Consider the following 14,319-nt stretch of genomic DNA (forward strand, 5'->3'; position numbering starts at 1 on the left):
AAACAAGGTCACTTGTTCATCTGTCAGTTCTTTTAAATGAAGCCATGTGAATCTGATGTCAGACGAATCAGTTACTATTCTGGATGTAAGAAAAATCAATAGATTCTTGTGCAAATAAACACAAAACCAAAGGTTCTGACTGCAAAGATGATAATAACCAGGCTGCAGATTCTCTGAATGCACTGAAAGAACTGAAGATGAAACAGCTGATGGGACTAGGTTTTTAAACTTCTGACTCACTACTCGTCTAATGTAATGAGAACCAGGCGGAAACACTGGAAGTAAAAGAGGACCACAGGAACAGGCCCGCGGCGCATGCGGCCCATAAACAGCTGGACTTTGCTCCTCAGAGCTGGAGGCTCCTTCAAGCTCAGAAACAAATCCAACAGATTTCTGTGGGGAGACGTTCAAGGTTCAGTAGTTTAACGAGGGGCCGAGCTTTGACTTTACAGCCGGCGTCAGCAGGAGCTGCTCCGTTTGCTGATAAACAGCCATGGAGCCATGTTTTTATCTGTGGGAAGGGTTTCCTCTGTCCCACCAGCCACCAGGCCTCTGGGAGGCAGTGTTCAGTAGGGGAGCCCATGAATGGATGAATTATTGATCCTTCTGCCTTATTGATTATTCTTCATTTGACAGAGTTGGCACTCATTAATAACAAGCATAGCCCCACCCCCGTCCAACTCTGGCAGCTGGTGGCACCAGTGAGGACGTTGCATCATTAGCACAGAGACTGACTGCTTCATGGACGACGTTAGTCCTGGCATTAAATGCGCGTGGGGTTTTAGTTTCTTTTCAGTCACTGTGAGGAGACACACGAGGCTGAAAATAGACCAACAATCGCTGATGTTTGTGCAAAAACAGCGTGGTGTCGCCCCCCGGTGGCTGTACTGGTACTGCAGCTCAGACTGGCCCTCATGCGCTGGAAGGAGGCGTGAGCATGTAATGGGTGGGAAAGTGGGCCACGTTCTCGTCCATCACTAGAACCAAAGCTCTCACTGGAGCTCGTCGTTCATTCATACTGTCAGATTTTATGTTAAGTGATGCAGGAGTGTGGACAGAGATAATGGGGAGCAAAGTCCCAGAGGGTGAACTGGGCCCAGGGTGGGGGGCCGTCTGCCTCCACCGGTCAGTCGCCACATTTTCATTTCATTCTTTATGTTTTGTCCATTATTTATCTTCTTCCCTTCGAGCTTCTCGAAGATGAAAAGCTCAGTTCCAGGCGTTAAACCTCTCTCATCCCTCTGCTTCCTCACATCCTGCGGCGCCGGTTCAAGTCCTCCTCCACCAGCAGCTCTCTGTTGCCACCTGTGAATTTGTCTGCTTCATTTATCTCACCTCACGTCCATGCATTGTGCTCCTCTCTCACTCCCTCTCGCTCTCTCTCGCTCTCTCTCTTTACTATTGCAGAGTCTGCGTCATTTTTTCATTGTCTTCTTCCTTCACTCTTGTAAACGTATAAACATTCAACATTCAGTCTTTAATGATGCATTTTCTTCAGGAGGTCTTTTTTTGTCTTTTTTATTTGAGTGAATGAAATGGCAGAGGCTCAATCACGTCACTGTGCTTTTATTGTGCTGCTATAGCTTTGGTTTATAGCAGAGGGCCCAAAGTGCTGGACCTGGAGCCGGGTCAGCACTTGGCACCAGAACGTGTTACAGCTTTAGCGAAATGCTCACAGTGGACCGGCCATCGGCTCCGACACCAGTCTCCTTCAACAGCTCGTCCACTGGAAACAGATGCAGCCTCGACTTAATGAAGCGACGCTACATGAGCTGCGTTCACTCAACACTCACATGTATTAGGGATTAAACTGTGTGGTAATAATGTCTGAAGATGTTTCTTACAGAAAGCATGTAAAACGTGTCAAACATCAAAACGGTGATGACTGCTGGGGCTGAAGCTGCTCTCACCCTCCTTGTCGGTCAGTTTCTCTCCGAGCCGAGTGAGCTTGGCTCGCAGCTCCGAGGCCGTGATGAAGCCTTTGTGCTCCTTGTCAGCCATGCGCATGGCCTCCAGGATCTCCACCTCCGGCGCCTCCTGCTGGAGCTGCTGGTGCATGATGCTCAGGAAGGTGGAGAAGTCGAGCTCTCCACCCGGACCTGCAGGAGACAAAGAGTCTAACAGGGAGCCGGTCTCTCAGAACCAGAATCTACATGTAGACAAGACATGTGGACACATGAACAAACAGACAGACAGAAACATGTACAGACAGACAGACCGACAGACAGACAGACAGACAGACACATGTACAAACAGACAGACATATGTATAGACTCAGACAGACACGTAGACACATGTACAGACAGACAGACAGACATGTAGACACATGTACAGACAGACAGACATGTAGACACATGTACAGACAGACAGACATATGTATAGACTCAGACAGACATGTAGACACATGTACAGTACAGACAGACAGACAGACAGACATGTAGACACATGTACAGACAGACAGACATATGTATAGACTCAGACAGACATGTAGACACATGTACAGTACAGACAGACACACGAACAGACAGACAGACATGTAGACACAGACAGACAGACAGACAGACACATGAACAGACAGACAGGCAGACATATGTATAGACTCAGACAGACATGTAGACACATGTACAGACAGACATGTAGACAGACAGACACGTAGACACATGTACAGACAGACAGACAGACATGTAGACACATGTACAGACAGACAGACATGTAGACACATGTACAGACAGACAGACATATGTATAGACTCAGACAGACATGTAGACACATGTACAGTACAGACAGACAGACAGACATGTAGACACATGTACAGACAGACAGACATATGTATAGACTCAGACAGACATGTAGACACATGTACAGTACAGACAGACACACGAACAGACAGACAGACATGTAGACACAGACAGACAGACACATGAACAGACAGACAGACAGACATGTAGACAGACAGACATGTAGACACATGTACAGACAGACAGACAGACATGTAGACACATGTACAGACAGACATGTAGACACATGTACAGACAGACAGACAGACATGTAGACACATGTAAAGTACAGACAGACAGACATGTAGACACATGTACAGACAGACAGACAGACATGTAGACACAAGTACAGACAGACATGTAGACAGAGAGACATGTAGACACATGTACAGGCAGACAGACAGACATGTAGACACATGTACAGTACAGACAGACAGACATGTAGACACATGTACAGACAGACATGTAGACACATGTACAAACAGACAGACAGACATGTAGACACATGTACAGACAGACATATGTACAGACAGACATTTAGACACATGTACAGTACAGACAGACAGACATGTAGACACATGTACAGACAGACAGACAGACATGTAGACACATGTACAGACAGACAGACATATGTTTAGACTTAGACAGACAGACATGTAAACACATGTACAGACACACAGACAGACAAACAGACAGGTCCTACCTTTCACGCTGTGGCTCAGCAGGTGCCTCTGAACCTCGGAGGGGGTGGGATTGGACCCGAGGCATCGCATCACCACTATCAGGTCCTGGGCTTTGATCTTTGCCTTCCTCTTACGGTCGTACAGAGAGAAACATTCCTTAAACTCTGAAACACACAGTCGTACTTGCATCATTCAAACCATGGGACCTGCCTCTTCACAGTTGAGATTTGTTCAATAAAGTTAAATCAGCTTTCACCGTTGACCTTCAGGTCAAATGCAGGCATATTATCTGGTTGCATTATACATTTTGTGCTCTTAATCACTTTAACTCACTGTAGAACTCTGTGCTGCCAAATTAGAGACTAACTGGAGCAAGTGTTGATCACATCAGGCAATAATGCGAACGCTCATTAAAATAGCAGCAAAGCCTCAGTAGCTGCCAACACACAACGTGCTGAACTCAACGAGTCCTCTGTTCTGTCACGCAGACTCTGGATGTCATGTCTCCTCGCTCTAACAGTACCAAACCTTTGTACTCGGTCCCATTAGAGGTGAGCAGGTCACTGTTCTGGAAAAGACTTACCGCTGATCTGCTCCTGTGTCAGGAACTTAGCCTGCAATGAAAGAGAGAACAGTGTGAGTGAAGCTGGAAACGCAGGACACGACTGAATCTGGATAAGCGTCGTTCCCTCACCATCAGGGCTCAGTGTGTGAAACCGATACAGGCCAGTGTAAGACGAGCAACGGGCTGGAAGTGGATGGAGGCAGGACACATTATCTCATGGCTGCTGGGATTGGACACGCGTAGTTCGGGGGCAGGGCTGATTTTGCTTTTTCCAATCCAAACTATGAACATTTTGAGGTAAATGTTGTTTCTGCCATGGAGGAAACAATGGTTGTGGCTGTTGTGGTGATGTGATGCCATATGAACAGCAGCTTGGTGCCACTAATTCACACGCCATCCACATGACCTTCACTCTCAGCTGTATCACGCCTTACGTTTAGGCCACTGAGTGGACATGGGTTAGAGTTAGTGCTGTGGGAGGCTTTACGACGCGTCCAACAATGACAACCTTTCACCTTGGACTGAGCTCCGGCTGCTGCAGGTCGGTCTGTTTCCACTGCTCTGACTCCACCTCCTTCACACCTGATCCTTATTGTCCAGTGCTCCATCTTATAGGAATCGTCCTTGGGTTTACTTTACTTCACATTTTAAAAAACTTCATTAGTTTGTGGTTTTTGCTGAAGAAACTTAGGCGGTTTTGAAGCGAAGGCAACAAACAAGCTGGATGGAGGAAAAACTGAGCAGCTACAGATTTTCAGTCGTTGTTCAGAAGCTGTTTATAGATTCTGATTCGTAGGAATCAAATATTTCACATTAAAATAAAACATAGAAACACACTGTCATTTTTACGGCGCATTATTATTGCTCTGTCTGAACTAATTCCAGACCGATCAGGTGAGAGCCATTTGTTTCCCATCATTCCCTGGGGTTTTGTAGCTCCACGCACTGACTAAACTGAAAACTAGGTCTCCTCTGCTTCACTCAGCAGCAACAGAATGTGGTCAGAACATGCTAACACCATAGAATAGAATAGAATAGAATAGAATAGAATAGAATAGAATAGAATAGAATAGAATAGCTATTGATCCTCAAGGGTAAATTACTTTTGTCCCAGATGTTCCATGCAAGATAAGAAAGAGATAAGAAATTGCATCAATATGGTTATGAATGAATGAATTGACGAACTCCATCCCTACCAGTTTGCTGGCTCTTCTGATGAGTTTGTTTAGTCTATTCCTGTCTGCAGCTCTCAGGCCACTGCTCCAGATCACAACAGCAAACTGAATCGCACCGGCGACCACACACTCATAAAACAACCTCAGCATGGTTGGACAGATATTGAAGGACCTGTGCCTCCTCAGAAAAAGGAGGCTGCTCTGGGCCTTCTTATACAGCACTTCAGTGTTCTTAGCCCAGTTTAATTGATTATCAATAAATACTCCCAGATATTTATAGTCCTCCACAACCTCCACCCTGTGTCCCTGGCTAGAAACTGGAGCCACTGGTGCCTTGGTCCTCCTCAGGTCCACTACTAATTCCTTTGTCTTCACCACATTAAGCTGTATGTGGTTCTGTTCACACCAACTGACAAAGACAACTGACATCAACCACAGCCCTGTATTCAGACTCATCACCCTAACTAATACATCCAACTATAGCAGAATCATCAGTAAACTTCTGAAGGGGGCAAAAGTCTGTCAAGTAACTAAAGTCCATGGTATAAAGGGTGGAGCGAAAAGGAGAGAGGACTGTCCGAGCCCCAGAGTTAAACACAACACAACTGAGACCGTACGAAGTGTGGTCTGCCGGTCAGACAGTCGACAATACAGGACACATGCATCGACATCAGTTTCTTGCCCAGAAGGGCTGGCCTGATAGTATTAAAAGCACTGCAGGAGTCAGAGAACATTATCCTCACAGTGCTCACTGGCGTTTCCAGATTCAACAAGTAAATGATGGCATCCTCAGCTCCCAACCGTTGGTGGTAGGCAAACTGGAGACAGTTCAGCTGGGACCTAACAATAGGTCGGAGCTGCTCCAGGATCAGTCTCCCAAAGGTCTTCATAATATGTGTTGTAAGTGCCACGGTCGGTAATCCGAGGATCCCCTGGGACGTGATGTCTTTGGCAAAGAAACTAGGCACGATGTTTTCCAAAGCACTGGCAGCCTCGTGAGACTCAGACTCAGGCCAAATAAACGGGGAAACACTCCACAAAGCTGGGCAGCACAGACTTTGAGAACCTGTGGACTGACGCCATCAGGGTCAGCAGCCTTATTTTTGGGGAATTTACTCAGCTGTCTTCTTACACGAAGGGGTGTAAAAAGTGCGGATTGGGAGGGGGGGAAGCTGGGATCATAACTCCCATTCCGAAAAACGCTGGAAGAGCTATCAGGAGAGAGAGATGGAGGACCCCTACAGTTGCTGGAAGCATTATCTGGAGGTAGAAGCAGGGGAAGTGATCGCAGGCAGGAGTCAGGAGAACCGTTAGATGTTCCAACATGAAACCTGTTAAAAAACAGGTTCAACTCATTGTTCTCACATTGCTAACTCACTGTTAGCTGGTCTGAAACGAGTGATGGTCTTCATACCCTCCAGACCTCTTTCATTTTGTTCTGCTGAAATTTCAACTCCAGCTTCTTCCTGTAGCAGCCCTTAGCCTCACAGATATTCACCTTCAAGTCCTTCTGGATAGCTATCAGCTCCCCTTTATTTCCACCTCCAAAAGCCCTCTTCTTTTCATTCAGGATTCTTTTGATGTCCTTTGTAACCCAAGGCTTATTGTTTGAAAAATGTGAGAACCCACGGGGTAAATAATAAGGACTAAGACCCACAGCTACAGATACAGTCCTTGACTATAATGTGGCCAAAGTATAGATATCGACACACAGCTGGGATTCACAATCGTCCAGTTTGTTCTGATAAAAAGAACAAAACACAACCCACACCACAGTAAAATCTGCCCTCTCTCCTATACTCTCCAACCGGAGTCATGACAGAAAGGGACAAGACAGCATCATACTGCAACGTGAATTACAAAAATGCATAAAATAAATTAAACACGTTCACAAACCAGTCTGCAAACCCCAGTCAATACAAAGATTCAGAGTTAATGCAAAGATCCAGAGTCAACGCAAAGATCCAGAGTCAACGCAAAGATCCAGAGTCAATGCAAAGATCCAGAGTCAAGCAAAGATCCAAAGTCAACGCAAAGATCCAGAGTCAACGCAAAGATCCAGATTCAATGCAAAGATCCAGAGTCAGCAGAAAGACCCAGAGTCAACGCAAAGATCCAGAGTCAACGCAAAGATCCAGATTCAACGCAAAGATCCAGAGTCAACGCAAAGAAGATACAGATTGTTGTCTTGCTTTTGATCCTGTTGGGTTTCCTTTGCTGAGTAATGTAATTAGTTACCTGAGAAGTCTGCTGATCAATTATTAGCAACACTCATACGTGCACGCACACACACGCACACTTGGTGCTGGTGTGTTGTTGCTGCCTGCTGAGGAAAACATAGGTTTGTTTCAGCTCTGCAGACGATGGCTGCTCTCGTCTGGATGCAGCTGAATGAACATTGCTTCCTGTTATTCAGACCGAGTCTAGATTCATGCACCTGTAGCTACTGATGGTGTTGGTCATGTTTCCCTCTGTGACTTTGTTGATGACATAGCATCAAACACAATACGTGTTAGTGAACATCAACTCTGAAAAGCACAGAACCAGGTCAGTTCTGGACAGTTTAGACCGGGTCGACAGTGCTACAATCTGACCAGTGTGTCAGAGTGTAGCAGAGCAGTATCCAGGCTGCTGATGGCGTCGTCTCCTGTTGATTCCTTTGGCAGAAACAGCCACTAAAGAAGAAGAGGAGCATGAGGAAGAGAGGACCGTACCTGCAGCAGACAGAGCCGTAAACATGAAACCTCATCAGTGTTCAGTCATGTAAAGCTTCTTATCACATCAGATGACCAAGAGTGTTGTTATAGTAAAACAGAAGCTCCACTGCATCGATCTGCAAAAGGAAATGACTTTCATTACTGTCACGGGCCTCCAAAGACACACGTGACACAAAGACAGTTGCTTTCAAGTGTGGAGCATTCGTCAACACACATACATGACATACAAATAAACACTTTCAGTTAAAACAGGGCAAAACCGAACCAGTACGAGCAGGTTCTGATCCGGTAGCTACCAGCTCTGGTGGCTCAGGTTCCTCATGACTGCATTCTGTCTGACTGGCAGGTGGTGCTGGTAGCCAATCAGCATCAGCCGTCAGGTGGAGACTGGTTCCCATGACGTGGCGTCCCAGGTGGACGGCAGAGCGCGGCAGCATCCTGAGGTCGCTGGGATCTGAAACGCCACCTTGAGTTTCTTGCTCTGAGTGTGTGAGTTACTCCGAGCAGGAAGAGCGGAGCCGTGATGTAGTACAGCACTCTGCAGCACCTTCTGGGTTCAGGGGAAACCAGTCCACAGGGAGGGCGAGCTGCAAAAAGGGGGAGCAGAGAGAAACATTCCTGCTTCAAAACAGTCCGTCCTCATTCAAATCATTTTAATTGACATCAGCATGAAACTGATTCTGTCAGGAAGACTCATCGTCTGACTCAGTCTGAGCAGAGACGTTGCCCCAGAAAAGTCAGTTCAATAAATCAGATTCAAATGAAGAAGTCAAACCTAAACCAACGTTTGCATATGTGACAAACAAACTTATTAATATTAATATTCAGTTTGAAAATATCAACTGTAATCAAACATAAACGGGAATTCTCAGGTTTACTTTCATCCTTCTTAACCTAAAATACTGTATGTCCATAATGCTGCAGCACTAGGCCCCACTGAATGATCCTGTTACCATGACAACAGTTCGGTCCACATCCAGGATCCGGTTCTGAGCAGTGAAGCTGAGCCAGATGTGACCTGTGACAGGCGGCCTCTGTCTTTGCCGAACAGGCCAAGCAGCTGCAGAGGGCACAAAGTGTCTTTCCTGATTTTGTTCTGGTTCACTGAAGCTGCTATTAGTTGGACCCTTGGCGGTTCTGACTGCCTTTACGAGGGTTTGTGAAGTCAAAGAGCCTTTAGGGCGTAAAATGATGGGAAGCCTGAGAACAAACCCAGTGAAAGAAGAAAGCACTTAGTGAACATTAAGGTTCTGCTGTGTGGTTTTGATGCTGATGTGCTTGTCTGTCATTTCAGCTTCATGTTTCAACCAGCTGCTGCCACCAGGCGAGCGCCGACTCCCTCCCGCCCAGGTAAACACGTCTCACGTTCAGCCAACACTTCTCTTTTTTTACATTTCAACGTTTTAAACTTTTACATGTTTCTAACTTTAGGTCTGTATTTTTTGTGATTCTGTGACAGAAAACCCAACCCACCCAGTGAGCAGCACCAGAGGGCGAAGCCTGCAGCAGAACCTGAAAAAAAGTTTGAAATGAGGAACACTGGGTGAAACGCTGTCAAACTTCAAGCCTCCAGATCAGAGAGTGAGTTAAACAGACGAAAGGTAACAGAAATAAAATCGGCTCCTCGCACTGAGTGTGACAACAATATGAAGGGCGAAACTGTTTTCCACACAGAATCCTGACGACGCTGTGTCTTCATCCTCTTCATCCAGGTTCAACTATGAGACATTTCTGACTCACTACCTAACTCTGACAATCACAAGAGGTGCGATGTTCTGCCACACAAGACAACATGGGTCATCCTAGAATCAATCCAGGACCTTCTTGCTGTGGGGCAAACGGTCCAATCACCACATGTTCTCATGAAAAACATGTCTCTGCCGTTAGAGAGCCTTAAGGGAGTCTCACACAGCAGCTGGGTGAAAACAACAGGACAGGACATCTGAAAGCTGTGATCTCAGGCAGGAGAGATGAAACCTGCAGCTCCATTAACACAGATAGAAGCACTCCTGAGTCACCGTGTTCCTGTAGCTCCACCACTTAGAGACCCTTCAGCCTCTTTCCTAACAGGCTAAACTCATTTTCTAAGTGGAGGCTGCCTTTAACCAAACTGCAATGGATCAATAAATAAGCAGAGTTTGATTTTTGTGTCATTCACCATCATTGAAATTCCTCATAACAGATCATATTAAACATTAGAGAAAACATTTCTTACCGTGCAACAGGTACGCATCATATATGTTATGCTGGAAATGCTTTTTTTCGTTTTCTTTTATCCACTGTTGACACCAGGAACGTTTATCCCTTGCAGAAGGTTCCGGACGGAGGGATTTCATGGTTGAACCGCAACTTCCGGCAGTGACTAACTAGCCAAAGGTGAAAGTGCTTGTGCTTGTTTGGGAACTCTTTCTCGCTCTGTTGTATTTTTAGTAAGACGCTCCACCAGGAGGCATTTTTTACAGCAAACAACATAAACACTGAGTTAAGTTTTAAAGAGTTTGGCGCAGAGCAGCACTTCGCGACCGTTAGCAGAGCAGCTAGCCGGCTAGCTCTTCACCTACTGGTGCTCAGCGTCCGGAGTCAGACTCCAGAATCTAGACGCTCATGTTCGGTTCCCCTGAAAATGCAGCGTTTCTCTCGCGGTCTTGGGGGATGGAGCCTTTTCGAGTGAGCGCGGGGCTTGCGGCGACATTTTAATGGGAGGCGGCTTGCGGTGCCGGACTGGACATTGCGGGCGACACTTGCGAAAAAAGCGGAGGTCCTGGCGAGCTGTCGGGGTCAGATGGAGTCTCTGGCCGGATACGTTTACAAGGCAGCCAGCGAGGGCCGAGTCCTGACCCTGGCCGCGCTGCTGCTCAACCACTCCGAGGCGGAGACCCAGTATCTGCTGAGCTACGTGACCCAGCTGGCCGGACAGAGGTCCACTCCGCTGATCATCGCAGCCCGCAACGGACACGACAAAGTGGTCCGGTTACTCCTGGACCATTACAGAGTGGACACGGAACAGACCGGCACGGTTAGGTTCGACGGGTAAGACCTGGAGTCTGTAGATGGCTTAGCATTGTGGTCTACGAGAGCTGAGCAGAGGCTGCCTGGACCCAGTCCTACACAACCCTATGAGGCATCTGGGTCCCACTGGGGCCACAAGTGGAGTTTTGTCACCACATTTATTTGCAGACTATTCACTAAAGCCAGTTTTTGGGTCTTTCTGTGGTTATTTATATGTAAATACTGATAGCTGGTTTTGGGTTCCTGAGTTCTGAGCCTGTCTGTGGACTAATGGCGTGTCTCCACCCTGCAGCTACGTCATCGATGGGGCCACGGCGCTGTGGTGTGCAGCAGGAGCTGGGCACTTCGAGGTGGTGCGTCTGCTGGTGAGTCACCAGGCCAACGTCAACCACACCACCATCACCAACTCCACTCCTCTGCGAGCCGCCTGCTTCGATGGCCGTCTGGACATCGTTCAATACCTGGTGGAACATAAGGCTGACATCAGCATCACCAACAAGTACAACAACACCTGTCTGATGATCGCTGCTTACAAGGGCCACACAGACGTAGTCACATTCCTGCTGGGGCAGGGTGCAGACCCCAACGCCAAGGCCCACTGCGGTGCCACTGCCCTGCACTTCGCAGCAGAGGCAGGGCATCTGGAGATTGTAAAAGAGCTGGTGCGCTGTCAGGCGGCGATGGTGGTGAACGGACATGGGATGACGCCTCTGAAGGTGGCTGCGGAGAGCTGTAAAGCTGAGGTGGTGGAGCTGCTGCTGACACACGCTGACTGTGACCCTCGCAGCCGCATCGAGGCCCTGGAACTGTTGGGCGCCTCGTTCGCCAACGACCGAGAGAACTACGACATCCAGAGAACGTACCAGTACCTGCACACGGCCATGACGGAGCGCTATCGAGATGCGGAGAGCGTCATCTCCAAGGAGCTGCTGCCGCCCATCGAGGCCTACGGGGGGCGCTGCGAGTGTCGGACGCTTCAAGATTTGGAGGCCATACGGGTGGACAGAGATGCTCTGCACATGGAGGGACTAATGATCCGAGAGCGGATCCTGGGCTCGGACAACATTGACGTATCACACCCCATCATCTACCGCGGTGCTGTGTACGCTGATAACATGGAGTTTGAGCAGTGCATCAAACTGTGGCTTCATGCACTTCACCTGCGGCAGAAAGGAAACAGGAACACGCACAAGGACCTGCTGCGTTTCGCTCAGGTGTTCTCGCAGATGGTTCACCTGAAGGAACAGGTGTTGGCCTCAGCTGTGGAACAGGTGCTGAGCTGCAGCGTGTTGGAGATTCAGCGCAGCCTGGCTCGAGTTGAGGCGGCGACTGAATCTGAGCTACAGCAGGCCATGGACAATTACGAGTCCAATATTTTTACTTTTCTGTACCTGGGCTGCATCTCCACCAAAACCACGTGCAGCGACGAGGAGCGCGCCCTCATCAACAAGCACATCTACCACCTGATCCAGCTGGACCCGCGGTCACGCGACGGCTCCTCTCTGCTCCACCTGGCCATCAGCTCCACGACCCCGGTCGATGACTTCCACACAAACGATGTCTGTAGCTTCCCCAACGCCCAGGTCACCAAGCTGCTGCTGGACTGCGGCGCGCAGGTCAATGCCGTCGACCACGAGGGCAACACCCCTCTACATGTCATTGTCCAGTACAACCGGCCCATCAGCGACTTCCTCACGCTGCACGCAATCATTATCAACCTGGTGGAGGCCGGGGCCCACACGGACATGACCAACAAGCAGAAGAAGACGCCGCTGGACAAGAGCACAACAGGAGTGTCGGAGATCCTGCTGAAGACGCAGATGAAGATGAGCCTCAAGTGCCTGGCTGCGCGTGCCGTCCGGCAGCACCAGATCACCTACCGCAACCAGATCCCCAAAACTCTGGAGGAGTTTGTGGAGTTTCACTAACAGATTGAACACAACTGGTTTTAATGAATTCCTTCATGTGGTGCTGAGGACGATGGCGATCCAGTACTAAATGTTGTTGAGCATTTTTATAAAAAAGTGGGTTTTTCTATTTAAGTATTTAAACTGCTAATTCCCAGCAGCCTTGTCTGATCACAGATGCTGCTCGTTTGTGCAGCAGGCTTGTGTTGTGATGTCGCCACGATGCTTCTTGTTTTGCCTTATGTTCACGTTACTGTGACTCTGAAACCTGTGAGACGCAAAACAGAAGGAATGTAGGAGCCATCAAACGACCAAGCTTACCCACAGTCTGCATCCATACATGAAGACTAACACTGATGACAGGTTCAAACTGCTGAAGATGATTCTAATCAGGTTATTACTTGTGTTTTAAGGGAGGTCATTTTAAAGGTTTTTTTTGTTCAATTGTGTTTTTTGCCTTGTTTCTGTAAAACTGCTGCAGAGTTGAACCACTCACGATCGTACAGTTAAACCCTTTATTGATCTGACACTACATGCTGAGCTGTTTGTTAGGTTTTTTAAAGCTCAGGAACCATCAAACCCAACAATTAAATGTAGACAGATATTTTCTCTAATGATATCAATCATGGTGACACTTTAAATATTGCTTTTTAACATTTGGACCTGTCAGAGATTAGCGCTCCACGACAAATTTCTATTTCTAAACGTATTCAGCCAGTTGGAAATCAAAGCTTCTGTTTGATACGTTCCACAACAGTGTCCGCACTCTTTAGCACTGTTGGTAGATTTACCCAGAACCTGGTACCGAGACTTGAGTGTCTGCAGATGCTTGTAGATGAGTTTTATTGTCAGAGTTTGGCTTCCCACGATTCTACTGCAGCGCTGCCGCCACTCTTTTGTTCAGATAATCTGTAAAACAAACATTAGATGAGAATAAGTTCAGCCGCGTTGAAATGTTCTTTGTGCAGCTCCCAGCAGAGCTGAGTCGTCGTGTGATGGGACTTTTAAGATGGTTCTGGTTCCCTCGTGTGTGTGTGAAAGGTGCCAAACAGGAAGCTCAGCTGCTTTTGTTTAAAGAGAGCTGACAACCAACAGCTTTTTGTGGATGAAGCCAAAGAGTCAGCTGTGTTGTACTTCCTGCTGATTGAATGCTGTCAAATTAAAAGTCTCTGCACTCACTGCAGTTGTCCAGTTTTTCCTTAGCTGGAAGTTTCTGGTTCAGGACTGCATAAGAATCTGAACAATGACGTATCTTTTTAGTTTTTATACGTTTACTTGTTTGTTTTAAATATTTATTGTAAGTTTTGTTCTGACTTTTACTCAAGCATTAGTTGTCCTTTTATTTTAAGTCGATAGGAGACATCTGTTTATGCCTCTGACCGTGATGATCTGACCTGTCAATTTATCATCTACAAAGACAAATCCAATCTTAAATCCAAAGACAAACCTCCTGGTTCACTGTGTAATAAATCTATGGTGAATAAGT

At 47.3% G+C, this 14,319-nt stretch overlaps 2 protein-coding genes across 2 annotated transcripts; one reads left to right on the plus strand and one right to left on the minus strand.

Annotated features, from left to right (window-relative positions):
* Window positions 1-1,517: 1,517 nt before the first annotated feature.
* On the minus strand, window positions 1,518-10,273 carry calml4b (calmodulin-like 4b). The gene is given in 8 exon segments (XM_041071356.2): window positions 1,518-1,685; window positions 1,688-1,726; window positions 1,911-2,099; window positions 3,481-3,624; window positions 4,044-4,074; window positions 4,155-8,033; window positions 8,214-8,504; window positions 10,133-10,273. Coding segments are annotated over 6 exon segments (462 nt in total). The 5' UTR covers window positions 4,158-8,033; window positions 8,214-8,504; window positions 10,133-10,273; the 3' UTR covers window positions 1,518-1,629.
* Window positions 10,263-14,012, plus strand: fem1b (fem-1 homolog b). The gene is made up of 2 exons (XM_029153952.3): window positions 10,263-10,947; window positions 11,219-14,012. Exons 1-2 carry the CDS (start codon window positions 10,700-10,702, stop codon window positions 12,852-12,854), a joined length of 1,884 nt encoding a protein of 627 aa, XP_029009785.1. The 5' UTR covers window positions 10,263-10,699; the 3' UTR covers window positions 12,855-14,012.
* Window positions 14,013-14,319: the final 307 nt, after the last annotated feature.

Source organism: Betta splendens, chromosome 6, assembly GCF_900634795.4.
Source record: "Betta splendens chromosome 6, fBetSpl5.4, whole genome shotgun sequence".
In the NCBI taxonomy this organism is placed as follows: domain Eukaryota; kingdom Metazoa; phylum Chordata; class Actinopteri; order Anabantiformes; family Osphronemidae; genus Betta; species Betta splendens.

Bases quoted from the DNA above. Each gene is read 5' to 3' on its own strand.
- fem1b (XM_029153952.3), top strand. From the start codon at position 10,700: ATGGAGTCTCTGGCCGGATACGTTTACAAGGCAGCCAGCGAGGGCCGA. The intron at 10,948-11,218 runs GTAAGACCTGGA...TCCACCCTGCAG, and splicing joins GGCACGGTTAGGTTCGACGG to CTACGTCATCGATGGGGCCA.